Raw genomic sequence first — 27,939 nt, 5'->3', positions numbered from 1 at the left:
CTGCTACACTGCAGGTACTGTCAAGGCCCCTGAGCACAGCTATAGGCAAAGGATGGTGAACTGGGAGCTGAGGAGTACAGCATGGCAGGTAGAAGCAATCACCCCACGGACAAGGGGCACAGTACCACAGGACCTCAGCCAGTGATTGCCAGACACATCCTTGTCCTCAGACAAGTCAGATATCGGAGTCTGTGTCTCAGGAAGGTCCACAGCTAGGCACGGCATACATGTGACATAACTCAGGCAAAGATCATGCCCAATGGCCTGAGCTTAAATGCAGATCCCAGGCTAATGGTTGATGGAGGCCCCAGTGAGGCTGGTCAGGTCAATTAGAGCTTGTTTGTATACTCAGAACCCTGATGCTTATGTTTCAAATTTCTTATTCAATGAGTTAATTAATGTTGTGTAATCAGTGGTTAAAGTTGATTCTAAATGTCCATTTTGGTTTCTAAATGTAATATTTTGTAACGGATTTCGAAGAGGTCCAGACTAGAAAGCTAATAATGCTCTAGTGGGTAGAAGAAACAAAAGTATAGGAAGGTTGGCTCAGATACTGAAAAGGAGAGTTTCCAGCGTTACTGCCAGGATGAAAGTAAGCTTTAGGAGTGAGCATGGTCTAGTAGTTGTATTTCTCTAATATTACTCTTTTGGTTTGTCTGTAGGAAAGAAGAAGTTTTGCCCTGTGCTGAAGCCACATTAAATGGCCCTGCTTGATGAAACAAATGCAATGGGACGTGTGTGATCCAGGCCAGGCTGCTACCTGGTGATGCAATTTGTCAGTTTTTTTTTTTTCATTTTAATTTTATTTTTTAATAAATGCTGCATTGATGAGAGAGCTGGCATTCAGGACCAGACATGCAGTTTCAACACCAACAATCTGTTCTGAAAGACACTTGCATTGTCTAAATGTAGCATTGATCAGTTAGTCATCACAGGAATGATGGGATTCTTCCCAAGCAAGCCTTCTGCCTAATTTTAGTTCTTTGTCCCCTTCCCTCTTTCCCTTGTTTTTGTTTTGTATTTGGGGTTCAGTCCTATTTTCTTAGTGTTATTGCACACAGTATTCAGCTTCTCTTCAGAAAGGTAGCAGGTCTAACGCTGGGACTTGGACAGTGCACAAAACGTCCCGCAGTCGTGTGACCAAAGTTCCTGATGGAGCTGTCTTTGGGCAGCATTTGCACCGCTTTTGTATAGCAATAAAGCCTTATCAGAAACATTTCATAGGAGGAAAAGATGCAAACACTTTAAATGGGATGGAGCAGGGAGGGATTTTATTTTATGTTTCTGTGGGGTGGGAGGGGAGTCATTGACATTGTCCCAAGCCAGAGGCCAGATAGTTAACTTACTGTAAAGCTGAACTCTCTCAAGAAATGGGAAGTCTCTGCGTTCCAGTGAGTTGCTCAGCGCTGTCTCCTCTGGAGACATGGCAATTCACTGCAGGATCTTGAGTGGTTTAGCAATTGGTCTCTTCTGTCCGAGCCATCAAAATTCAACTTCCCGGATGTCGTCCTCTGTTGGCTGGAGAGTATGCAAAGAAGGTAGCATGTTGTTTGCCAGCTAAGAGGATAATGATCCACTGGACTGCTGCCATGCAGGAACAAGAGCAGATATGGCACAAACAGGTTATCAGGTGTTTGCTGACTAATGTATTTTCAGATTAGTATGGAAATCTGTTTCTGTTTGTTTTTTGTTCTGTTTTTAAAATTTTTAATGGATGCAGGAACAGCAACACTTTTGCACTTTGTACCTAGTGACAACATTGGAGAATGAAATGGCCCCAGCACAGGACTCCTGCTGTTACTCCACAGGTAGTCGATCATGGAGAGATTTTGGGTGGGGACTTAACTGCTCCCATGGGATAGTAGAAAACAGTATGGAGAAATGGACTGCGCTTCAAACTGCCTGGGAGCAAGGTCAGTTAAAGGTGTGTACTTGACCCTGGAACACAGGATCTTCTGCATAGGCTGAAGGACCTACTCCTGTAAAGACTGTATCAGTTTCAGACACAGGTCTGCACTGATCTGTGCTGGCCTCTGCAATGAGCTTGTTCCCAGACTGGACTTGTGCACATAGGTCATACGGGTGTAGATGTTGGGCCACTTGCAGAACCAGGCTCAGACTGGTAACAGCAGATCGCCATGAACAGTGCTCATTCTATAACCCTGTAGTCTAGATACAGAGCTGGGCCTGCTTTTGTGTGTAAGCTGTATGCTGAAATCCACCTGTCAAATGTTAATACCGCTTATTTTATTAGTCCAAAATCTAAGCTGGAAAATCATTCACTTTGGAATAAAAGCATGAAGCTTGACACATAGGTAGCCAAATAGCTTATTTTCAAGTATATTCTCACTTGTGCGTAATGAGGGACTTTACCCTGTGAGTATGAAAAAGTACCTCACACAGATCTGTTGTTATGAGCAAAGGCATCCCAGCCAGACTTCAGTCACTTAAAAAAAATACGTAATTTTTAACTGTGATATGTATGTAGTGTATATGAAATTTTCTTAACTGTGTTGAGAGGGGGTGTGTGTGAGGGAGTGAGATGAACGAAATGTTTTCACTGTTAGAGTCAGTCCGTTCTGCTGGATCAGTATCCGACGGTGTCGTACCCACAGCACAAAGCTATCATTATATGCTCAAAGACAAAATATTTTCGTTTTTGATCTTGGGGAAAACAGAGGATTTCCTTTGTTAGAATGTCAGATATGGAGATTACAGTGCAGAAAGTAGGATGAGATCACTGTGTGCATCTTGGAAGTTTGTGTGCTAGGGTTGTGGGACACTTGTATGCTGCTGACATAGCTGTGATTTCTCTCAGCTGCAATTACTTGGTAAGCTGGTGCTTTCATGGCGTAGCACTGTTGTTCTGGAAGTCTTCTCACTCCCTCTTTGTAATTTAAAATAAATAATTTAAAGTTACATTGTGCTGGAAGGAAAATCTCACTCTGCCTGCTATTTAGAGGTCAGTCCCACTGCCTGCTATTTAGAGGTCAGTCCCACTCTTAGCCAAGATTTTCAGAAAGGATTAGTAGTCTTGAGTTCCTAATTGGAGACGCATTTAAGTCTTAACTTTCAGATAATTGGTGCTAGATATTTTCTGAAAATCAGGTTCTTTTCAGGGTGTTCTGCAAATGCCCACAAGTGATACTATGAAAACTGAAAAATCATTCATCAAATACAGTATCAATGCACTTGATTCCAGCAGTTGATTGAAGACCATGTTTGGGCTTCTGTCCCATTAAATAGCAGATGATGACAATAGTTCTTTTCCAGTCTATTCTCATTCACAGTTCTTGCCTGTAATGCTTGCAAGTTCCATCATGCTACAATTATGAATAAGTATAGTCTATTTAGGATTGAGAGATTAAGGGAAAATGTCCATAACGGGCAGAGTTTGATCTTTCTGTTTTCTTGATACATTTTGAGCAACCTTGGTAAACAGGTAAATGATCTTTGCATTAGATTACATCTTAAAGGTCCTTTTTTTAGATCTGCTTGCAATGGTTTAAGAGACATCTGTGTTAGCTTAAGTCACTTTGAGCTGTGCTTCAGGTCGTGCTGACTGATGTTGCAAGAATGCTGATTAGTTATATCCATGTGATCTGTTCATGATGTCTTGGTTTTCAGGCCAGTAACCTCCACCTGAGAAGTAGTATGGAACAGCTGGCAGCAATAACATCATAGAACATTTCAGAGAGATATGCAAGGACATGTCTATATATGCCTTTTGTTGAAAATTCTAAACTTGTTTGTTAGCTTTTGGCTTTGAGTCTATAAATCTAAATGAAAGCTTTAATAATAAATTTGAAACATATCCAGTAAGCAGATCTAAAAGCATAGTGTAGTTACTGAGAGGCTCGTTATCTGAAGTTCATGAGTTTAATTGCTTGTGTCCAGTTACTTCTGTGGTAAGATGTCTTATCAGCAGTTAAATAGATTCACAGATATGCACAAGCTTTCTTGCTTTTGTATCAGTGAATGATTCCTCCACATTTGGGATTTAAGCTCCAAATTATATCTCATGGCCCCGTTGCATTGTTCTTCACACCAGCCAGCAAACTGACCTAGAAGGTTTCTCATCCCTGTAACTTGGGAGTTTGCAGTTCAGAACAGACCTAGAGTCAGGTGATGGTTTCCTTGCTTAGCTCAAATGATTTTACAGGCAAATTGTTCGTAAAATTCTTCTTGTTTGCACATTTGAACTCCCCTTCTCTCTGCTGTCACAATGGATATGTATAGATTTTATGGACCCACTGTCTCTAGTCTGTGGCCTGCAGTTCTCTTTCAGTCCTCGTTTCTGTCTGAACTTTCTTCCTGGCCATTTTAGGCTACTGTCAAGAGCTCTGCATGGCAGTTGGGCTTCTGACTGCTATTCTGCTTTCAGCTGACCTTAAGATAGTTGTTTTAAATGTTGAATGAGTTGATTGAACAGTTGAGTGAACCCTTTCTGTAAGTCATGTCCAGTCTCAGAGTTGTGTCTTTTCGGGTCTGTTGCTCACAGTGGCAAATCATGACACAGTTTGACTGCTGGAAGGTTTTTTTGGGCAACAGAAGTGTGCTGTCTTCTCACTGAATCAGAATTGTGCTCTAGGTAAGGACTGTTGCTCAAGGTTAGAGCAGACATATTATCTACCAAAGATGGATTTACTTGACCCACCGGTATCCTTTAAAAAATCATAGACTTGTTAGGATAGTTGGTCAGAAAGCAATGAAGACTAGACAGAAGTTATATTCAGCCCTATCTTTCCTCATTTATATGCAGTATTTTGAATCTGTCCATATCTACATAGTATAAATAATGTTAGTTCTGTGTACACTGATGAGTGTGTATATAGATATATATTTGCAATATGTATTATTCTGTATATATTTATACACACACAGTTGGGTATTGTAAGCAATCTGGTGAAGCAGAGACTCAGAGCACAGTCAACTTGATTTTTATATGTGTACAAGTACATGAACAGTAGCAAGTCGTTTGTTGTACAAGACCAAAACCAACATAGCATAGCCTACAGGGTAAATGTTTCTTCTAGAACATCCTAGTTCAGTGATTTTACCCAGCTAGGCATTGACATGATTGGATTACAAGGGGTTGGTGGCTTGTTCAGTGATCCGCGTTGCTGTTCCTGGCATTGCTGCTGCTGTAGAGCACTGCCTGTGTGCTCCCCTGCTGGGAGAGGAAGAGGAATTTTCTGCACACTTTGCAGTTAAAAAGTGATCAGATCAGCTGACACTAAATAATACTTAAATTGTAACACATTTCTCTCTAGCTGTTCAGATTGTGGAAAAAAATATGTTCTTTTCGATGGTATAATACAGCTCTTTTGGAGTCCTGTCATGATTAAGTCAGTTGATTGTTTTCAGCCAGTTCTTGGGTTTGAATTCCTTTGCTGTCAAAGAGGTGTGGTCCTCTCTAAAATTGTGTCCATGCAGGAATATGTGAACCAACTCAAAAGTTTAAGTGAGATGGTCCTTGAAGGAGAGTGATCAAGTGAAGGTAGTTTATTCAACAATTTCACCAGTCTTTTAGCAAAATGTCTTAATAGAGTTATAACAGTTCAAACCGATAAAGCCTTGATTATTCATCTCGGTAATATGTCCTCAGCAAACCCAGCAAAGAAAAAATTTCTTTAGTGTCCCAGGGTTTTTTCACCCTTATTACTTTTTACAGCACTTAAGCTGGCTAACAGAATGAAAGACCAGTTGGTGCACAAATTAAAAAAAAAAGAAAAAAAGAAAAAGAAAAACAGTGTTCTGCTCAATACCTTGTCAAAAAGACTCAGGTGTCCCAGCTTGCTAGTGGGAAGGTTTTGGATACAGCTGCATTGCACAGGTGGATGAAAGTTAAGGGGAATTCCTAAATACATACCGAAAAGAAAAGAAATTTAAATGGTTTCATTGTCATCTACTGATATCACAAAATCCTTGTTCAAAAAAGTAGCCAGTGAACTGTAATTTAAATCATTATTTATCAGTGACGTAGCCTAGACATAGCAGGAGACCTTGCTGCCTGTTATGGAAGGTTTACACCGTGGTGTTTCACTCTCAGCTTAATCCTTCTAACCAGAGGCACCTTGATTTTTCTCCTGTCCAGTTAGAACTATACCTGAAATACAGTTTGGGGGTCTACAGTCCTGTGCCAGGGCTTTTTTAGTTTTTTTCCCTCTGTGATTGCACATTTTTTCTGACATTCTTAACTCTCTTCAGTAGTATTTTAGTCAGTATTTAGTAGAAAGGTTTTTTAGTCTTCACCTTCTGTGGTACTAAGCACTGTCTTATTGCAATGATAATCAAAACTGAAAGAGCCTCATTTTCTTTAGATACCCAGTTTATCTAGTGGGGAGAACAATTGTATAGTAGACACTCCCTTATTTCTGCAGAAGTTGTGGAAGACCAAAGTGATTTGCCAGTTGCCGTGGAAAAGGTGCCGCAGCTTCTTGCAAGTACTCTGGTCCTGACCATGCAATTTGATGTCCCAGGAGACTAAAAAGGGAGAAGAGTCCAGCATCCTGCCTGCCAGATGAAAAACAATTAGTCTTGATAAACAAGATAATTTGATGTTTTGCAGCATAATATTTGACTTTTTTGATACCATATAGCAGCTCATCTTGCAATTGGTAGTTGTTTAAATAATAGGTTTTCTTCTGTTCTTGCTCTTCCCAAAGCAATGATCTCACTCTGAAACATATTTTAAAATTATAAACAACTGATTAGCTGTTACAGCAGGTTTTGTTGCAATCAGAAAAAATAGACAAAATGTGTCTATAAGGTGTTTACAATACCTTTTTTTTTTTTAAAAAAAAAAAAAAAACCCAGCATCAGTTCTCTGTGAAATCCTATTCTGCTACTTATTTTGTTGTTTTGAAAGCACCTATATCTCTGGTTACAAGCTCTCGCAAGGCAAGCATAATGCACTTTTTTTTTTTTTTCTTTGCCAGTCCCAGCTTTAAAGTAAAACATCTTACATGGTTTTCTATGAAGTAACATTCAATTTCTCAACCTCAACCCTGTCTCTTAATGTTAATATGGGAGAGCACTCAATAGGGGAGACCTTGAGAGCTGCTGTGTGTGCAGGTTCATGAGTCAGAAGTGTACTTGTGGGCTTGTGGTGTAATGGAGTTTTTCTCTGGTTTGGGTATCACAGGCCATTAAAAAAAAAAACCACGCAGTTGAAAAGTATTCACTTTTATGGAGAAAACTTTACAGCTTTCTGTTCAGACTGCATGCAGCCTTTAGGTTTTTTTTAAAAAATGCGTGTTACATAGGGAAGGAGAGAGGAAAATGGAGATGTGTACTCAGGCATGTGTGCATCTTTGTGAAGTCATGTTGTTCAAGGGTGTACTGTTAATTGGCTTAAGCCAGGTCAAGTTAAATTCAGTACTGTACACAAAGTTCACAGTAGCCTTGTAACTGTGAGTTAACGATGCTGCACCCTTCAGAATGTTTTTAGAAAAGTTGTTAATATTTATTGTAGAATACATTTCACCTTGTTGTTAGTTCCTGGCTTCTTTCTGAATACTCTGTTACTCCTTTCTCTTCTGGTCTTGTCCTAACTTGCATGGTTTCCTTAATCGGTATGTATAAGGATTTATTTAAGCCTTATTGCTCATACCACTATCTAATCCAGAGTATGGTTGGGTGATATGGTTGAAGCTAGACTTGGAAGGGTTTAGATTCATTTTCAAGGGCAACGTAGCAGTGAAGAGCTGAAGGCTCTCAGATGACTTATTAAACTAAAACTTGGGCTTTGGAGGCTATCAAGTGTATTGATGTTGAGTGCAGCAATATATATCTTTAGAAAATCTAGGGCTTAGACAATTATTTGTAAATGTTCTCTGTTTGACTCAATAACCAACTAATCAGGTTGCAACAGGATTTTTTTTCTTTACTGAGGTTAAATTTATGCTTGTGGCCCTTTGCAAGTGTGATCTGTACCTTTTCTTTTTCAGATCAGACTCCTTCAGAGCCCATGCATTCAGAAACTGGAGCTAGAATAGACACAATTATCTTTAGTTGAGCAGAATACCTTGCTGCTAACACATGACAGAAGAAGAGAAAGCGCTGTGTTTTGTAAATGGTCAGTATAACCTTTTTGAGGTAGGCTAAGACTGACTTGTGTGTGTTTTTTCCCTTTTCTTAATAAATGTGTCATCTTGGCACAGTTTTTATTTTATAGATTACAAATATTTACACTGTTAATTTCTCCTTCAAAACAAGAAATTTTTTTGAAGGAAAAAGAATTACAAGCTCTAAAACAACCCAAATGTACTTGTAGCTCACTGAATTTTAGGAGCAGCCATACAGTATTATATATAATTTTTTGAAGAATAGGGTTGGTGTTCATTGAGTCAAAACCGGGATGTACCAGCTGGCCATTGTGAGCTCTTAAGTACATTATTTCCACAATTACTAAATCTTAAAATAATTCAGGATGAAGTTTGACATAATACTATTACCTTTGCATGACAACTTGCAAAAAGAAAGTCCCTCTGGTGAGGGGAACCATGCATTTTTAGTCCAATTACAGTCAGTGCCTTAGCTTATTTACAGAATTATGCATCATTTTTTTATAGCACTTAAAGATAATGAACACTTTAGAAGTACACCATGTATTAGACCATTTTTAAAATTCAGTTCAGTGAAAATTTAAGATTCTTTGGAAAATGAGTTTGCTGCAATTCTTGCTGATTCCATAATGGCTGACATTTCCATCTTTAGAGGGGAGAAAGTGTTTTCAGTGAGAAAGTGATTTTCATTAGATAATGGTTTCCCTCAGTAGTAGCTACTGAGAAAATGCTAGCTGATACAAAGTTTTGGTAAACTTAATCAGGCGTTTTCTATGTACGTTACAATTACACGTAAACTTTCTGACAGATTTGCAGAAAATAAACAGTTTGGCTCAATATGCTAGCTTATATCATCTAAAACTCACTTACCTCATTCCTAGAAGGGCATTGTGGTGACCAGTCTGACCTCCCTATTAATTTTTGTACAAAAATTAACTCTATTTCCTAGTGACTGTTTTACCTGTCACCCTTCACAACGTAAGTATAAAAATGTTAGTAAAATATGCTTCTATGTAAAATGTATTTTTATATTTGATGCTGATCAGGAGAGAAGATTCTTTTTCTCTCCCTGAAATGTTGGGGCTTTTATAAAAGACAGGTTTTTCCCCATCTGTTTTTTATTTTATCAAATTGCTTGGGCAGATATAAACTGTTAAAAATCTTTTACTATATAATTTTGATGCTCATAACTAGTTTTTCAAAATTTTCTAGAAATTCTAAGAATGCTGTAAAGAATTTCCCATTGTTAGATTTTCAGTAATCACATTTTTTGCAGTAAAACACACTGTTGCTAGATAACGCAAAAATGTCTCTATTAATGGAACTAAAAGTGGAACTAAACTTGCAACGTAGCTAGCTCTAGGCACATCAAATATTGATTGAAAACTACGCATTGTATGCAACTTGGAAATATTTCTCACTAATTGGTAAGCCCACCAGAATACTTTGCCAAAATGTTAACTGTAGCATCCGAGCCAGCAAACGCGAGAGGCTGACAGTCCCGCGCGGCTTGGTGGACGAGGCGCATGGTGCACGTGCTCCGAATAAGTGCTTGCTGTGTCCCTGGTTGAATACTTACTAGGATACATGTAAGTAGGACTCAGTGGACACTGCATCCCTACGTGCTTTCATTTACAAAGTGTGAATGGAAAAGCTGTCTGTGGTACCTACTTGCAGTTGAGGTTATTCAAAGGGAAGGCTGTGCTTCTGTGTTGCTAGAGGCCCTGAGCTGGCACCCGTGGCATTCGACAACTGGCACGGCGTGGCAGTGACTTTGCACTGTAATTTAACTCTCTTACTGCTCGTCTCATTTTTCAGACTAAGGCTCAAACACAAAACCATGACTGACTTCTCAAGACAATCTGAAAAAAATGACTTTAATGTAGAAAATCACCACTTTTTTTTCTTACCTGAGGTTAAATTACATCAGTTTCTCTCGCACACAGCAACGTATTTTCTCTGTCCTGACTTTCTGTACATATCACGTTTCCAATTTGATCTATTGAAACCATTTAATAAGCAAACATGCAAAACGGCCTTTGTTTTCAGTGGCACCTTATGAACCAGGGACAAATCCTTTTTAGGAGGTTTGTCATTTGTCTGAAACATGGCAGTATCAGTTAGAATAACAAAGGGCACTAAACTTGCCTTAAAATGCATTGGTCATATGTGTAATTTAAAATTCTGCATTCTTACTCTTTCAGAAACAAATAACATAAAACCATTAATTACCTCATATTATAAATTTATGTAAATTTTTGGCTGTAACATATGTATCACATGAATATGCATGTTAAAACATCAGAAGCTGAAAAAAGGAAGTATTTAGTAAATAACATTGTACATTATAATAGCTAAGTGTTAAGTTCCTACTATAGATGATTTGAAATAGAAACATTACCTTTGTAAAGAATATCTTTGCAGTCATTTTCAAAGCAGCGTTTTCTTTTTGCCTGGGACTTTGAACAGAAGTTTTTCTCCTTTTCCTTAAAACAAGTTGGCCAGAGCCAAGGTGGGGGAGTTCAAAGTATTGGGAAAGTGTCCTTTTTTCCTTTCATAAACTTGTCAGGATATGATATATATCAAGTTTTATAATTAATTTGTAATTAATTTCCATTTTTTGCACTCCATCATTCGCACTGTTTCCCTTTAAACCACTGAACAACTCTTCTCCCTCGAAAGAAAGAAGGAAAAAGAAAAAGCCCCATACCTGTCAGGGGCTTTTTAGCAGGGAAAGGCATTTGTGTTCACTAAGACGCTTACCGAGTCCTAGCTGGGATAGAGACTTCTTTTTAACTTAAGTTTGCCTCATTTCTAACACTTCAGTGCGTTACCTTTTATGCACACATCCAGCAGGCCGTGCTTCCCTGCGCCACCTCCCGCTGCACGGCGCTGGGCTGGGGGCGCTGGGCTGGGGACGGGCGGCCGCGGGAGGAGACGCGGCGGCGGGCCCGTGCGCGGGCCCGTGCGCGCCGGTCGCAGCGGTTGCTCTGACTGAAATCTCGCGCTGGGTTTTGGCACGTCTGGATGGCGACAGGGTTTGTGTCCTGCCTGTTTACAAGGGCCGGTCCCGCTCCCCTGGGGCGCCGTGGCCCCCCTTCCCTCCAGTGCGGGGTTTGTCCTGTGCGCATTCCAGTCGATGACTTTAATGCCCTTTAAGGAATAAGCTGTCTGATTAGGGCAAAAAAAAATATCAGCAATAAAAACTCCAGATATAAAAACACCAGTGCCTTTATTTTAGTTCCGAAGGAGTAATTTCTTCTCATTCCGGCTTTGGAAGCAAGTCGTTTGTCGTCTCCGGTTGCCCTGGAGGGGGGGAAGAAGAGTGTGGTGCCCCGCGGGACCCCATGCCACAGCAGTGATTTTAAAATACTCCGTCGTCGTTCCGAGTGCCTTACGTCCGTGCAGACTCCAGCCAGAGGTGTTTCTGTTCCTCGTGCTCTTCCTTCCATGCCCCCCAGCTCCGCAGCGGCGGTGCCGCCGGGCCCCGCGGGGAGCCTTGCGGCAGCGCGGGGCCCCGGGCGCCCGGCCGGGCCCCTTTGCTGCTTGCGGTGGGTTTTTCTGCGGAGTCAGGGTGCGATGGAGGAAGCAATTTGTGAATCACAAGATGATGTCCATGCAAAAAGACCGTGGACTGCCTTTAAATATGCAAAGAGAACTGGCTCCTTTCCTTAAAGGATAATAGAAATAATGTGGTGGAGGCTAGTGCAACAGAATGTTTAAAAAAGGAGTAGTAAAGATAAATTTAACCTACATCCTACTAACCATCTATTCAGAATGTTTTATTGATACACAAATAGAAAATGTACATTAAATTTGCCCTCCAAGTGTTAAAAATAAACTATGCTTAAAAAATAAGAAATTGATTATACATAATTTTGTGTTTAAATATAACTAATATTTAAATATTTAATTATTATTTAATATATAATTTAAATTAAAAAACTAATTTGTTGGTGTGGCATGTAAATATTTTCCCCTTATCAAATATAAATACTCCTCATCTGAATTTTGCTTTTCTTAATGAAAATCAAACCTTCTGTGAAGCATTGAGAAACACTTGAGAAGCTGCTTTCAAGCTTTTTCATTTTATAATTATTCATACACTTAATAGCAGTCAGATATCAGTGTAGCTCTAAGTAATGGAAACATTGAGGCATCCTGTGTCCAGCTGCTATGGATGGAAATGAGACTTTGCTCTGGCCGTTGGAGTTGTTGCAAAGCCAGTTGTGCAGTCTGGATCTGCGCGGCAGGAAATACGAATCCGTTTCTGAACTGGGTTCTCCGTAAATCAGAGTTTCTAAACCTGTACTAGCACGATAACTAACAGGTGTGCTAAGAGAGAGAAAAATACGTGTTTAACTAAGCTGTTGTGTTGCACGGGTTTTGTTCTGAGCTGCTTGGGGCGCGGCGTTGGCTGTGGGTCGCCGGCGCGGCCGCGGCGCGGCCCTGCGAGCGGCAGCAGGGGCTGCGCTGGCCGGCCGCAGCGGACGGGCTCGCGGCGGCTCGCGACGGCTCGCGACGGCTCGCGGCGGCTCGAGCAGCCCCCGCCGCCCCGCTCGGCGGCCGTTTGCCGGGCTCGGGCAGGGCTGAGCGTGCAGGAAACCGCTGCTGTGATTGTAAGGGAGAAAATCATTCCTCTTGCTGGTTTTCTTAGTAATTAAAGTGCAGATTAGGAGAGAGAAAAATACTTCCTTTTGCTTGCTGTGTCTGAAATCTTTTTCATGTGCTTTTGTAAGTTCTCCTCTGCAAAAACTCTGCTTGCAGAAAGCTGTGTCCGATGCAAAGCGCAGTTTAATGTGAGCCGTGGCGGTCGCGGGGCTGAGGGTTTCCCTTCCCTCCAGAGCTTGGTGCGTTCGGTTGCTAATGTAAACTCCCTCAAACCTGTTTTTCGCAGAGCTGCTGGGTTTGCATAAAATTTCTTAATGACTAAGTGTGCACCTTCTAAAGCAACGTAGTCCTTGGTACAAATGAAAGAAGTAAAGGTACTGGGTGCATGAGGAAGTTCCTGAGAAGGCAGGATCCAGCTGCAACCCACTGCCGCAGGGCTCAGGTTGTTCTGCTTCTCTAGGTTATAGATAAAATACTATTTTGCTACAGTATAAATACCTTATTGCCATTTTCTGTGGTTGGGTAAGCCATGTTGAAGAAATGTTTTCAGACTGAAAAAAGGAAAGGAAAAAAGTGTTCAATTTTTTTTTTTTTTTTTTTTTTTTCATTTTGGCATTTTTCTCAAAAGGACTGGTGGAAAATAAGGTCCTTGATTTTTCATTTTTGTTCCTTGTCTGTGCTTGCCTTTTGTATCCAAACTGGGTTTCGACAGTGTTTGACCTTAGATGAGCAGCTTCAGTTGAAATGTAGTTTTGTAGAAACCTTTTTCTTGATCTGATATTTTGTAAACCTTTTCTTTAACACAGCCCAAATATTGGCACTAGATCAATCTGGCAGTGCTCAAGATGGTCATCATATATATATATGTATGTATGTGTGTGTATGTATATATATGTATATATATATACATATATATTTATATATGGAGTGGATAATGTGTATTATTGCAGGTTAAAATATCCATGCTTCTAATGATATTTTTTATTATAGGGTGTATCTGCTCAGACAAACAGAGAAACTTCCTTTTCACACTCTGATTTTACTAATTCAGAAGGACGTCCTGGTTTAACCAGTTAGTTTGCACTTAGCGTATTTAAAACAATTGGAATATTAAATATTCTTTGCCACCGTATTTGGGTTAACATGCTGCTGCATGAAGCTTCTGGAGTTGCTGCTGTGGGGCTTTCTCGTAACCTCCATCAGCTGCTCTCCCCTTTGGGACTAGGCTGCAGGCTAGACGAGAGCGAGCTGGAAACGCCTGGCTGCGGCCCGTTAGCACCCGTCACTTACTGGAGGGCTGTCTGCCCAGCAAGGCCAGCTGCCACCTTATGCTAAAGGACCTGAAATGCTCCTTTAAACTAAAATTAAAACATTTTTTAATGAATTAATTAACTCTGAGAGAACTGGAATGTTCTGATGGCTGCAGAAATGCTGGTCGAATCCTCTGATTTGGCAGTTTCCTAGCAGCGTCTCCCGGGGAGAAGCAGCCGCAGGCGGGCTGGCGCGGGAGCGCGGGCACGGCTGCGGGCAGCGCCCGGCCCCGCTGCCGCGGAGCCGGCGGCGCCTCAGCCCTTGCACCAGCCTCCGCAGTGCTGCGCTCCCGGCCTGGCGGCCCGGGAGGCGAGACCCTCCCGGTCCCTGGGCGTCCGCGAGCCGCCGAGTCCCGGTCAAGCCGGGAGGATCGCGCTGCAGCCGTGGGGGCAGCCTGGCTGCGGCCTTTGGGGTACGCGCGTTTCTACAGCGCTCAGTACCCAAAAGTGGGCCCCGATTTTCAGACTCACGCTGCGCTCACAGTTCTCTGCTATTCTGAAAAGCCAGTCAATTTATTTTGGTGTCTGGTGGCAGCTGAATTTTTCCTGAAAATCTGCCTGATAACCTGTTGAGCACTTTTGGAAATTCCAGCTGTTGTGCCTTCCTAAGGGAAGGCTTGATGGCAGGTTTTATTTGCAGGCACCCAGGTGGCCTGGCTAGAGAGCCAGAGGTATGGGCAGAATCTGTGCTTTAAAAATAAATAAAATAAATAAATCAAATGGTGGCAGGTGTGTAAGATGCACTCTGTATAGCAATAAGAAACAGTTGCCTGCAAGGAAGGTGTGCGGGACTATTCTAGCTGCCAGGCTGGTGGGGTCAGTGATGAGAGGGTGGCTGGTGCGCGGAGGGTCTCCCAGTGAGTGATCCTGCAGGATCCCCGGGGGGAAACGCAAGTCCGGGGGGTCCTGAAATTCAGTCTTAGCTTCAAGTGGCCTTTCCTCTAAATTGGGAAGAGGGGTGGCAAGGCGGGGGGGGGGGGGGTGCTGAATTGGGTTAATTAATTTAGTGCAATGATGTAGGGGAGCCTTTTTTCTCATGATGCCTACTGCCCTTAAATGTTGAAACCGGGTCTTTGTAAGCAATGTCTGTGTATCTATGTGTATATATGAGGGACAAATTTTAAATTACTGCCTTTTTCCCTGTTTATTTTTCTGAGTAATTCCAGATGTACTTTAGTCTCTCTACTGTCAAAACTTTTATATTGTAAAACTGATGCTGGTGGCTTTTGGTTATTTTGGTTTTTGTTTTTTGTAAAAAAGAAAAAGAAAAAGTGGAAAAAAAAAAAAGTCTGCATCTCTCTATGTTGTCAGTTTTAGGCTGTAAATTCCAACTATCAATAAAAGCTCAAAATGGATGTGGCAGTGGTGGGTTTCTGTATCGTGCAGGAGCAGCGGAGCCTCTGCCACGCTGTACCCTGTGCCCGGCGCGGGCGGGCGACGAGCGGCGGCCGGGGCCCTGCGGCACCGGGACGGAGGAGGCCGCAGCGCTGCCGGCGGCGGCGGGACCCGCGGCCCAAAGGTTCCGGGCTCTCCGTGCTGCAGGGCAGGGGCAGCCAGGCAGGCAAACCGCGCCGGGACTGCAGAGACCCGGCGAGCAAACCGCAGGGGGATGTTGGCTTTGTACTGTGCAGCGCTGCACTTCGCTCCGCGGTTTCCGGAGCTGACTGAGACTCGGGTTCTCCTGCGCCAGCTGCGCCAGGGCCCTGTGCAGGGCCGTGGGCCTGCGTGGCCGGTCCCAGGCGCTGTGTTGCTGCTGCAGCTCGTCAGAGACGGGGTGGAGGCTTGTGGAGCTGGTTTTAAAAATCATGTATCGCTGTCACAGAGCCTGTCTGAGCGGAGGCTTGGCAAAGCAGCAGTGCCGCCCTCCGACGAGCTTGGCTTTGCGCTTGCAGAGGCACCGGCCCCCTCGGGGAGCTGGTCCCTGTCACGAGTAGCGGCTTGGCAGGGTTTCCGATTCTGGACGAAAACATCCCGAAGGAGGATGGGCTGTGTCGGATACCTGCCTGCCTGAACAGCCGCACGGGCACGTGCGCTTCTCCCTGCTGCCCCAGAGAGCGCGTTCAGCGGCCCTGGCTTGGTCACTGCCTGCGGGCTGCCTTGGCCGTGTGCACAAGCCCCGCGGGTGAGCAGCCGCCGCCACATCGCCCTGGCCCAGCACCGCGGCGCTGCAGGGAGGCAAGAGCTGGGCAGGAGGGAGTGGGGCAGGGGCTGAGCCCAGCATACTTGGCCTTAAAAAAAAAAAAAAAAAAAAAAAAAAAATGGGGGGGGGGGGGGGGGGCTTTAACAACTGCCAAATGATTCTAACCTCTTCAAAGATTCTGAGCTGCTCCCCACCCCTCCTGCTGTTTTGTGGCTCTGTGATTCAGGCGGTGGTGCGACACCTCCTGGGGTTTTTCAAGAGCCCCCAGGAGCCATGTGAGACAGCTGGGTACAGGCGCTGGCCCCAGAGCCTGGGGATGCCCTGGGTGCTCAGTCCAAGGCGGTGCCAGAGCGGGAGGGGGGGGGGGGGCCGTCCCCTTCCCCCCCCCCACCCCCCCCCCCCCCCGGCTTGTGCCCCAAGCCCAGCTCTGCGTTGCCACCCCACGCGCCTGTGTTTGTGTTTCTGCCAGCTCCCCCTTAATGTTTACAGCAGTTGCTGCAGACTGAGGCAGTTTTCAGCAAGTACTAGCAACTCATTACAGTGAGGAGCTGCTCGGGGAGCCCGAGCAGCACATGAGCACGAAACGCGTGCCGCAGCTTGACCTGCCCGTGCTCCGAGGAGCCCCGCTGGCACTCGCGCGGGTGCACGTGCCCCAGGCTGAAACAAACCGGGCAGCACGCAGACGTCTCCATTCATGGTGACAAATCCTTCTACATCAGCACCAGGTCATCTGAAAATGTTAGAGAGGCTTTTAATAGTTTGAAATTTGCATCTGCCGGGGGGGGGGGGGGGGGGTTAAATGCCTTGTAAGAATGAAATCCCAGCGTGTTGGGTGTTGGGGCTCAGAGCAGTACAATGGTTGTTGCATTTTTCTCCTTGCCCAGCACCCCTTTAATGCCGCCAAGCGCCTCCGCCCAGAGTCGCGGCAGCGTTGCTGCAGGAAGGGCTCCAAGGAGAGCTGCGTGCGCTGCACATTAATGCCAGAGGCACCTGCTGTGCTGCATGGGCTGCTCTTCACAGGCAGTTGGGGTCAACAGCAGCTCAGCTGGAAGAGGCAGGATCCAGTCTCTGCTCTGTCATCCGGGGGGGGGGGGGAGTGTTAAACGAAACGCTCCACAGCCTCAGCTGGCTGCTGCAGGAAGAGCCAGGCCTGGCGGTGCCCACGCTCAGCTCCCAGGCATGTTGGGCTCCCCACAGGCTCCTTCCCCTGGAGCAGGGCCCAGGGTGGTCCCTGGGGCCAGGGCAGAGCCTGCAGCTTGGGGTGCGCTGGCCAGCAGCACAGTGAGGTGCAGGAGAGCACAAGTGATATTAATTTTTTTATTAAATTCAGTTAGTTTTTCCTCTTTATAGAATAACCTTTTTCCTCTAGGCACAATACAATACAAGGACTCTGTATGTTTGACACAATGTACAGAAACTTCAATAATCTACAACTGCTCAGGTAAGTTACAAAAAAACCTCCATGTTACACCAGCTACCTGCCACAGCCATTATTATACAGTAAACCAAAGAAAGAGAGGAATCTGGGGATTAAGACTGTACAAAGATCTCTGCACCGAAATAAAACATTGTACTTTTTAAAAACAAGATGGGGAGAATGGCTGGCCAGGCTTGCGGGGAGGGTGGGGGGGGGGGGCCAGGCCCCAGCGCAGCCCGGGTGCAGGGGCAGGGAGCTGGACGCCCCCCCGCGCCGCCAGGCTGCCCAGGGCTCTGGAGGCCACTTACCGTCCGGGGCGGGCGGCAGCCTGTCCTGAGGGACCTCACGGCGCCTGGCCGCGGTTAAGGTAAGACCTCTCAGCACGCGATCCGCAGCACGCCTTGGGTCAAACCCACCCACGGTCAAACCAGTGCCGGGGATGAGGTGCTGCAGGATTCATTTCTGTACCAAGATTCCCCCTTTGCACTGACACCGTTACAGCAATAAGCAGGTGGCAGCAGCGGGGAGGTGCGAAGTGCAGCCCTCCACTAGCTCCATGGCGTTGCTGAGGCCTCTTGCCAAAAACCCCCCCGTGCAAACAGGCTCAGCCCAACGGTGCGCGGGCAGGAGCCCGGCCTGAGCACAAGCAGGAGGGATGGGGCGGCTCGGGGAGCGGGGAAGCCCTGAGGCGGGGCGGGGGGAGAAGCGGCAGCGCCGCACTGGGCCCTCTGCTGCGCCGCCGCCTCCTTCCTGCAGGAGAACTCAGAGACCTGCGCAAAGACACCGCACGGCTCTGTGCATGGCCGCGTCCTGCCCCGGCGTCACCACCCAGCGTCACTGCCTGCAGGGGCTCTGCTCGAAGAGGCCCCCGGCGCAGCGGAGCAGGGTCCCCGGTCCTGCAGGGCCAGGCTGCTCCTCCGCTGCGCGAGCGGGGCAGAGGGGAGCTCCCCAGCCCACGTCGGGACAGCGCGGCTGCGGCATGTGGCACCTCCCGCGGGCGGTACGGCCCCCTCTAACAGCGAGCCTGACTGCGGAGGCAGAGGCCAGAGCCCGGCTGCTGCAGCCGAGCAGCCCTGGGCTCCTGGGAGCAGAGGGACCACGTCCAGATGCCTCCCGGCAGAGACATCCAGGAAGAGCCCAGCATCTCCAGCTACAACATCGAACATTCCCACACTCCAGCTCCGGGCAGACAGCAACTTCACTCCTCTGTCCCCACGCAAGGCTGGGCAGCTGAGGCTCAAGGGCCGGGAAGATCTGCCCACTGCTGCCAGGAGGATGCTGGCCGGGGCAGGATGGTCCCAGTACCTCAGCAAACTCCTGCACCCCGGGCTGCAGATCCTCGGCTCTAGCAAGAGAGGAGCTAAGCCCGGGCATGCTGCTGTGGGGCAGTGGCACTAGGTCAGGAGAGAGCAGGCTTGGCTCCCCCCGCGAATGCTGACAGACATGCAAGCTCTGTGGGGAGGACAAGGGAATCAGGCAGCTCCTGCTTTCTCCAGCAGCACAGGGGCGATGGCGGAGGTGAGGTGCACCCTCTCCCAGCCACCCAACAAAACTGCTGCAGCAGAGAGCTGGAGCGAGGCTGCCTGGGGCAGAAGGTGCACAGAGGACACACAGTAATTACAGGGCTCAGACAGGCCTATTGGGGCTGATGAACCGAGCAGGACAGGCTCCCGCCTGTACCCCAGCCTGCTTCAATGCAAATAAATCCTCCACTAGACAGTTCCTACCACAGTGAAACAGACTGATCCTGTCCCCTACCTCCACCCCCTCACTACTGCCTGTGAGAGTGCAGGTGGCCATGGGCTTTCCAGTACAGCACACCCATGGCAGATGGGAAGGAAGCCCATCTCCTCCTCTTCAGTCAAATCGCAGCCCCAGCTCAGATGCCAAGCCTGGACACTGCCTCTGCTTCATGTGCTGGGGCCCGGGAGACTCTGTGCCTGGAAGAGAGGCTCCTCTGAGCCAGTCTCACGCGTCCGACAAGCAGCTCTGGATGCGGTCAATCCACTGCTGGGCTAGCTGCACATCCTGGGCGCAGAAGTTGTAAACTCGTTTTGTCGTCTTCAGCTGCAGTGGAGGAGAGAGGACGTAAGCAGGGCACCAGGCGAGCCAGCAGCACCGTGGCCCCCATGTGCAGGGCAGCCGTACACTGCAAGCCAGCACTGCCACCCCAAAGGGTGCTGAGCTCCTTTTCCTAAGGCGCATGGTGCAGCCTCAGTGCCTGCAGCAGCAGCCACACTCACATCGAAGAAGGCTTTCTCATCCACTGTCTTGGGGGCCCCCATCGTGGGGGTTCCTGGTGTGATGGACTCCACCTCGGCCAGGTCAATGACCCCCTTGCACTCCGTGTCCATTCGGCTGTCGTAGTACCGCAGCTGCAAGAAAAGGTCCCGCACACTGGTCAGAGTTCATGGGAGGGGTGGAAAGACACCAGGTTCAGCAGCCCCTTGCCATGCCCTGCCTCTCAGTACCTGATGTTTGGTTTTATCCAGCACAAACCAGCGAGGTTTCCACGGCTTCATGAAGGCTCCTTTCTTGTACAGCGACCCCTCATAGGACCTGCAGGGGCCAGGCAGTGCGTTAGCATCTCTCTGCAGCACGCAGGCAGAAAGGAGATGGGTGCTAACTATGGCTCAGTTTGTGGCTCCATAGCACCACTGGAGATGAGATGTGATCGGGGTCTGCGCTCTGCAGAACCCGCATACCACCTCCCATCCTCGGGAAGGGAGCCCCCTCCCCAGTGTGTTCCAGACTCCCCACCGGCAGCCACCAGTGCCCTGATCCGCCCGCCTGCCTGTTCTCGCTCTCCGACATCTGGAACTGGCTGTAGAGCGTGCTGGTGCTCTTGCGGCCCCCTTGCTTCCCACTGGATGGGGTAGAGGTGCTGCTGGTGTCACTGTCGAGACTGAGGTTGAGCGTGGAGCCCACGCCGCTCTCCTGCAGGTAAACGCCCAGCGAGCGCCGGTGGTGGGAAAGGCCAGATGACATCAGCAGGGAGCTCGGGGTCTGCAGGGAGCACAAGGCACAGTGTGAAGTGCTGGGCAGACCCTGCACTCTGCTCCAAAAGACACACCAAACCTGGCAGCTAAGCACCAGCACCCCTCCATTGCCCCCACAGGCGGAGGCCAAACTGCAAGAGCAAATATCGGCTTCACATGGGGCAGCTCCAGGCAAAGCCAACTCCACCCTTGGGTCTCCAGGTCCTGGCACTCATCATATAGCTCCAACCTACCCGGCTGCCCTCCTGCCGGGCCTCTGTGCGCTGGGAAGCTTTGACCTTGTCCCACGTGTCCTTCCAGCGCTCTGGAACCTGTCCCAGCTCCATCTCCAGGTTGTGCAGCTCCTGCAGGAGGGAATCAGGCATCAGTCCAAGAAAGGGAAGGACCCTGCTGTCCCTGTTCCAGGAAGCTCAACCCAACTGCAACCCTGTCTAACTGTCCAACACAGCATCATGGACACAGGGCAATGTCCAACCCACGGGAACACCACACGGAGTCCAGGCCAGGGACAAACCCAGAACCAATGGGTAGATTGCCACTGCCAGCAGCACCTACCTCCAGCAGTTTTGAGATGGCATCAGGCTCGAGCCGGCTGCGGTTGTCATAGCACGGCCAGATGATCTTGCGCTTTGTTTGTGGGGCACTGGTGTCCTGCCGATCCGCCTCTTCCATGTGGTCTGGCTGCCCTTGCACCAGCTCCCAGTCATAGGAGGGGCCCTCAGAAAGCGTCTCCTCTGTATAGTAGTCCCACACCTTCAGGTTGGAAATGTTACTGTATGGCCTTAGCACCTAGGGAAGAACAAGTGCCATGCTCAGGAAAGGCATCAGCATCCAGGCAGGCCTGGGTGTGCTGCAGGGGCAATCACTGAAGGAACACACACGACCCAGGCGATGTACTGGTCTTCTCTGTCCAGATCAGAAATCAATCCCTTCACACAAATGCAATACTTTTTTTTTCTGGCCAGTAACAAGAGTGAGTTCAGGCTGGAAAGCTGCAAGCTGGTCAAAAGATGGCAATGCTGGGCCAGAGAAAGCCAGAGCAGTTCCCAGCTCAGGCCAAGGAGGGCCCAGACCAAATGAAGGCTCTGAGCAGCTCAGCCACCACCGAGCCTCATCTGTACATACAGGAAGTGACTCCCTGTGCTGCTGACCCACTGAGGCTCTAGGCGAGAAGCCACAACGCTGATTTCTCTCTCAAACAAAGGTAATTACTAGCTTGTGGTGGTAAAGGACCTACAGTGTGATGCTGACAACTCTGGCTCAAGAGTTCCCCTCTCTGTGCTCACAAGCAGTTTCTGCAGCATCACCTACATGCACCTGATACCTCCACAGGGGCCATGGGTGGCAGACCCCCTCCTCATAGCCCCAAAACAGCAGCCAGGCAAGAGAGCTTAACCGGATGAACACAATGGTACAGCTGACAAGTGGCTGCTTGTTCTCCTCCACATGGCTTAGGAGGCCTTGGCGAGCCCATGGAAAGCCCTGTCTGAGCCCAGTGACCACAGCAGGTCTGTCAGCTGGGCTGGGCTGGGCGCAGGACAATCCAGCACAGGCTCAGAGGTCTTACCTCCCCATCCTCAGGGGCGTACATGTAGTTGAAAAAGATAGGAGCTTTCTTGTTCAGTCGGTCAATGTAATCCCAAATAGACTTGTAGACCTGCTGGCTCTTCCGCTCACCTTTCTCCTCATAAAGGAGGCCTGTGGAGAAGAGAACAGAGAAGGGGAATTATGTTCGGGGCAAGGCACCAGGCTGCCATTCGCTGCAGACCCTGCACACATCCCTTACCCAGCTCAATGCGCTCATAGTCAGAATCCAGCAGGAATGTTCGGAAACGATTTGAGATGTAGTGGTAGCTGAGGAACTTCAGATAGTACTGGCTGAACTCAAACTCCATGGGGAACTGCAGATGGATCTACAAGAGGCAGCACAGGTGAGACCTCCTGTCAGCCACTGGTGCCCACCTAAATTGGGCAGTTCCTGCACAAACCATGGGCAGGTTCTGGACTCACCTCCCCACTCAACAAGAAATCAACCTGCCTTGGGCACTTGGGGCCAAGGGTAGTGGTCTGTTCTGTGCTTGATGCCAAGGCCAGTTGTCTGCTCTGCTGCAGAATCAACAGCCTGTGTGTTTGGAGCTCACCTGATGAACACAGTCCAGGAACTGCAGGAAGATAGGTGCAAAACCACTGCTCTGGCCAGCCAAGGTCTGGGCCCCACGGTGACTGAAGCGGTGTCCAAAGGACAGCCACTCCTTCTCCACAAGGAGGCGGAAACCCTCCATCGTCCGGTAGTAGGGATCTGACAGCAGCTGCACCAAAGAGACCACCTGCAGGGACAGGAGAGCTCAAGATGCTCATGGGATGATGGCCACAGCCATGGTGGCATGCAGTGGCTGCAGGGCTCCTACCTGTGTTGTGATATCCCAGCCATCCTCCAGGCTGACTAGCACAGAGGAGCCTGTGTCCAGCAGCTCCACCACCAGGACTGAAATCTGCAGGATTTTATGAATCTGCCAACATAAGGGCCAAGAGTTACTAGGGCGCAGGAAACTCATCCATTGGATGCAGGGCAAAGCAACCTCTTTTCCTGGAAACCAGTGAGCTGAACAAAGCAGAGCATAAGGCTTGTGGAGCTTGGGTACATGACTCCGGCAATCTGTGCAGCACCCTCTCGCTCCAACAAAGCCAGTAGGACAGGACCCACCATACCCTGAGCACAGCTATAGGCCCTTTATTCCCCCCTGGCTGCCAGATGGTCAAGTCCCAGAGCGGCTCAACAACCAAATCCAGTCCTACAGAGAAGGAGCCACCCAGGTGACCTAGTCCCACCCTGATTACTGCAGGCACTGCCTTTCCCCAGCCTCTTCATAAAGGGACCATGTTCTGCCATTCTGCAGGTCCTGCCCAGCTTCTCCAGTTGGCAGCTCCTCCAGACGCTTCCAGCTCTCACGTTGAGAGCAACCAGACAGTATGTACTTCAAGTTGCTTCACTCTTGTTCCTCTTGTACCAGCCTTGCTCGCCTAGAGTGTCCCCCACTCCGCGCCAGGATGACACTCTGAAGAGAGCACCCAGACCCCATTCTCAGCCTTTGGTTCGCTAGGAGGTAACACAGCAAATGCCCCTGAACATCAGCCCATAGCAAAGACTCCTACCACGGGGATAGATCAAGGCCCCTCCAGGTTTCGAGCAACAACTGACCTGGGACAGCCACTCGGACTCCTCCAATGATCTCAAATAAGCGACACTGGGGTCAGTGGAGGGACAGCCAGGCACACAGGCCTTCATCAGCTTCTTGAAGCTGGCCTTCACCTGCCGCACGTCGAACACTTCGATGGGCACCACCTCCCAGTGCTGCAGTGGGTCTGGTTTCACTCCCTGGAAAGGGAGATAATCAGCACTGTTCCACGGAGACATCCTGAGCAGGCCTGCTGCTCCCTTTGCATGATGCCTCCTGTCCACTGCCTCTACATGCCCTCAAGCTGCTGCACTGCTCACCCCAGCATGGTACTTGGCAGATGTCACCCGGTCTGTGGGGAGCAGCTCCCGTGCACAGAAAGCTAAACCCAGTCTTGAACGTAAACCAGCCCTGGCAGGCCCACAGTGAAGGAGCCTGGGGCTGCAGCAGGCAAATGGAGAGACCCACCGAGGATGCATCCAATCCTAAGGCTGCCAAAGAGACTGCTGCTAGGTTTTGCTGTTACCTTCAGCTGTGACTTGTCCCCGATGATATAGAGAGAGGCACGGTGCTGGCGCAAGAAACTGGCCTCAGAGGGGGCACCATTGTGGTGGGCACTGAGAAGATCTTTTCCAGCCAGGCGCGATCCGATCTCCACGTTCAGGCCATAGCTGCTCATACGCCCGCTGGCTCGGATGCTGCCCCACTTGCCTGCAAGACAGGGTTCAGTCAGTCTCACGGTCCCTGGGCTCGCTCGCAGCCTGCACTGGCGTTTGTGTTGACCCAGACGGGCCTGGCCTGGGGGACAAGCAGCTCTTCCACAGGAAGCAATGGCTGAGCTGCTCCTACCCTGCAGACCAACACCTCTTGGAGCACATGCTGGGAAGATGCTGGGAGTCAGGTTTGCTTTTGCTCTCTTTTTTTTTTTTTTTTTGCTAGGTGCTCTACGATCTCCAACCTGGCGGATACAGAGACCAGTTCCCCGCCCCGCCCTGCCTGCCTGGGGCTGGCTTAGCCTCAGAGCGCTGAGCCAGCAGCAGCTCCACATGCTGCCCCAACACCTCTACAGTCGCACCGCGCTCCAGCCCCAGATCCACAGCCACGCTGCCAGGACTGGCCCCCTTCCCTGCAAGCTTGACCCTCTCCTCAGCCACCACCACCCAAGCACCAGCAGACGTGCCAGGAGCCTAAAGCAAACCTGAGAGGACATTCCAGGATCAGCTCAGGCCAGGCCTAGTACTTACCGCTGGCACTGCGAGCTGGACCAAGCCAGTCAGTGACATGCTAAGTGGAGCTGAGTGGAGAAGTTAGCAGGCTGATTGTGGGGTGTTACTGGGGCATTAGTCACGTGAAGGGTTTGGAGTGCGTGTGTGGGGAGGTCAGTCGATTAGGTTAGCACCCGGGAGGTGGTTAGGTGGACGGCAGTACAGTACCTCGGGGTGTCTCACGGCCCTTCGCCGACACGCACTTGGGGGTGGAGAGAGTGATGACCCTAGCTCTGTGACCTAGCCCTGAGAGCACAGGATGAAAGCAATCTCAGCGAGGGCAGCAGGATGAGATGGACCAGTGCTCTCACTGGGGCAGACACAGACTGAGGGTGTGGGTGAGAAGAGGCACCCTGGGACTGGGATAGAGCAACTGGAGCAATGAATGAGATGAATGATGTGGCTCTGGACGGCTGCCTCAGGATGCTGCAGCAGGCCCCTCCCTCCCTCCCTCCCCTCCCCTGCAGCTGTCCCATGTCAGGGAGCCCTGAGGAAGCAAAGGGGAAGCATCTACTCTACAACAGCTGCCATGACCTGGGGGCCTTCGCAAGGCCCCCCACAAGGCAGTGTTCACTCGCACGTCCTCACCTCCACGGCTAATAGTACCGGGCCCATCGTCCTTCCCTCCCATCACCTGCTTCATGAGCGATCCCAGCTTAGGCTGCCTCTTGTCGGAGAAATCTGTAGCACCAACAAAACACCAGCTTTTGGCCTTGCTGTGCTGCTCCAGGAGGGCCTTCCCTCCTTGCCTCCCTGCAACTGCTTGAGGAAGGGAAGGGAAGGGAAGGAAAGAGGCCCGAAAAGGAAAGCAACAGCAAGCAGGAGACCCCAGGGCTGGAATCAGAAGGTCATCGTGCAAGAAATGCCCTCCAGGCTTGAACTACAGCATAAAGGCAACTGGTGCAGCAGTGCAAGCAGGGGGTCAACCCTACAGCATCAGTGAGCACCACAGCTCTGCCCCTTGGTCCTGCCCCAGGTGCTCTGAACCATGAAGGGATCATCCAGTTGCTGCAGGAGCCAGGCAACTCCATCAACCTCTGCAGTGCTGCTCCAGACTCCTCACCACAGCATCTTGTCTCCCTCCCGCCAGATTGTCTGACTCCTTCAGCAACAGCTCCAAGCAACAGCTACAATAAAGTCCCTTCACTCCGGAGAGCAGGCCTCAGAGGGGCCTGCAGCAAATGCTCTCCTCTCCAAGTGGCAAGAAGTCCCTAGTTGGGCTCTCCTGAGATCCTTTGACCCCTGGATGCCTCTGCAGCAATAACAGACTGCGCTCGTGGTGGAATGGCTGGGACAGACCATGAATGACAATGGAGCATGGCATTGTAGCGCCAAGGACAGCTCTGCCCTGGCAGGGAAGGGCAGGTTGCTTGGAAGAGCAAGAGAAGCAAGAGACTTACCTAGGCTTCCCGTGACAGACCCCAAACACTGCTGCCTGCTGTGCTTGGGTGCAAATAGTGCCGAGATTTCAGCTAATAGGGTCTGTCCCCTCCCAGCCCAACCCCACCAGGTTCTCAGCAAGTGTCCGAATCCGAGCACAGTCAGGAGCTCCCAATGCTCACAGATGATGTCCAGGGCCACTGGGTTTCCCAAGACTTGTCCCTACCAGCTGCTACAGAGGCCTGGTCTGAGCTGGGATCTCTGGTAAGCCTTTTAGGTAGGCTCTGATGTGGCAGACCAGAGACAGTAGCTCACGTAGCTGCCCAGGCTCTGGGAAGGACAGCAAGACAGATCCATGACTGGGGCCCTCTGAACATGACTAAGGGCAACCCTTCTGCATCCCCTCTCCACTGTGCTGCTGCTTGATGAAAGAACTCCTCTCACCTGAGCTGCTCATGTGTGCAGAGGTGAAGCCACTAAGCGTGTTGCGCCCGCTGGCATCTGCATAGTGAGGCATGGAGTTGATCACGGCCTGCAGGTACTTTTCCTGCTCCAAGCTGGTGGAGTCCGTCTGTGAGGGGCCTACGAGGAGAGCCAAGAGCATCACTGCTCTGTCATGGGCATGAAGCCCAGGGGAGGGGTATACACCACACTCCCTGCACTGGCGCTGCTAGAGGGTGAAGAGGGCAGGCACCTGCAGTGGGGGCATTCTGAGACTTGAAGAGGCCCACAACACCCTTGCCGTGCAGCCCGCCTGAGCGCAGCAGCACCGCCTTGGTGCGGGAGTTTCGCCAGCACACCACAGGGAAGCGGTTCTGGCGATAGCAACGGGAGATCCGCTGGATTGTGTTGTCCTGGATGCTCTGGGGCACAATGAGCAGCCCGGGATAACTGCAGGAGAGAGCAGAGGCTCTACAGAGTCCAGTAGGGTGCAGCACATGTCCCATCTACAACTCCCACAAGCTCTTCTCATTAGGGAAGATCCTGACTGCCCTCTTACAAAGCTCCAGGCCTCTGCCTCAGCAGTGGCCCCTGCCATTCTCCTCCTGTCCCCACCTCTACCCAGTTCAAACTCACCTTCGACAAATAGCATACATGCGGTTCACTGTGGAGATGCGAAATGGCTCATTTTTGGAACGGGTGAGGCTGCTGCTGAGGGTGCCTAGCCCCATCCTCTGGTAGTCACGGCAGCAGGCTCGCTCCACCAGGTGATTGATAGTCATCTTGTCTGAAGGTCTGATGGTGGTGGTGGGGGTCAAAGTGCTTCTGTCCATTTCTTCAGACACTGCAAATAAAAAGGCAACTCCAGGTCAGCCCTCAGCTCAGGACTGTCCTGCTTGCAGCTGGAGGAGAAAGCCATGGCTGAAGTCATCCATCTAACCCAGCAGAGACGGGACAGGGTAAGAGTTCCCTCCCACCACTTTCACCTGAAAAGGGTGAGTTCAGCTACCCTAATCAAAGGGCTGGACATTGGACTTTGGAGCAAGAACCTCTACTTGCCAGGTTAAAAAGGCCAAGAAAAGTCAGCCCTCTGTGTAGTGAAGTTAGATCCTGGAACAGATTACTTTAGTG

At 49.2% G+C, this 27,939-nt stretch overlaps 2 protein-coding genes across 19 annotated transcripts in view; one reads left to right on the top strand and one right to left on the bottom strand.

Moving 5' to 3' along the window:
* Positions 1-9,205, top strand: part of PPP6R2 (protein phosphatase 6 regulatory subunit 2) — a 109,943-nt gene extending 100,738 nt beyond the window's left edge. For 9 of the 11 annotated variants that reach the window (XM_062579432.1, XM_062579472.1, XM_062579402.1 and 6 more), the window contains one exon: positions 663-2,310. In XM_062579432.1, coding sequence (XP_062435416.1) covers positions 663-714 — 52 coding nt within the window. In that variant the 3' untranslated portion in view covers positions 715-2,310. Of the gene's footprint in view, positions 1-662; positions 2,311-7,952 lie in introns of those variants that run through there. The other 2 variants (XR_009958872.1, XR_009958868.1) reach the window with 2 other exon arrangements.
* Positions 9,206-17,433: 8,228 nt separating this feature from the next.
* The window catches only part of SBF1 (SET binding factor 1), a 102,169-nt gene continuing 91,663 nt past the window's right edge, over positions 17,434-27,939 (bottom strand). For 3 of the 8 annotated variants that reach the window (XM_062579334.1, XM_062579343.1, XM_062579356.1), the window contains 17 exons: positions 27,445-27,652; positions 27,062-27,258; positions 26,812-26,949; positions 25,576-25,668; positions 25,156-25,233; positions 24,249-24,433; positions 23,746-23,922; positions 22,955-23,056; positions 22,688-22,873; positions 22,333-22,459; positions 22,114-22,244; positions 21,102-21,335; positions 20,780-20,890; positions 20,342-20,553; positions 20,019-20,106; positions 19,791-19,922; positions 17,434-19,614 (listed from right to left, as the gene is read on the bottom strand). In XM_062579334.1, the coding sequence (XP_062435318.1) occupies positions 19,516-19,614; positions 19,791-19,922; positions 20,019-20,106; positions 20,342-20,553; positions 20,780-20,890; positions 21,102-21,335; positions 22,114-22,244; positions 22,333-22,459; positions 22,688-22,873; positions 22,955-23,056; positions 23,746-23,922; positions 24,249-24,433; positions 25,156-25,233; positions 25,576-25,668; positions 26,812-26,949; positions 27,062-27,258; positions 27,445-27,652 (2,498 nt within the window). In that variant the 3' untranslated portion in view covers positions 17,434-19,515. The remainder of the gene's footprint in view (positions 19,615-19,790; positions 19,923-20,018; positions 20,107-20,341; positions 20,554-20,779; positions 20,891-21,101; positions 21,336-22,113; positions 22,245-22,332; positions 22,460-22,687; positions 22,874-22,954; positions 23,057-23,745; positions 23,923-24,248; positions 24,434-25,155; positions 25,234-25,575; positions 25,669-26,811; positions 26,950-27,061; positions 27,259-27,444; positions 27,653-27,939) is intronic. The other 5 variants (XM_062579349.1, XM_062579389.1, XM_062579371.1 and 2 more) reach the window with 3 other exon arrangements.

This window comes from Rhea pennata, chromosome 1, assembly GCF_028389875.1.
Source record: "Rhea pennata isolate bPtePen1 chromosome 1, bPtePen1.pri, whole genome shotgun sequence".
Taxonomy (NCBI): Eukaryota; Metazoa; Chordata; class Aves; order Rheiformes; family Rheidae; genus Rhea; species Rhea pennata.
Note: the sequence above shows the minus strand (reverse complement) of the source record. Positions and strands in the feature narration are given on the sequence as shown.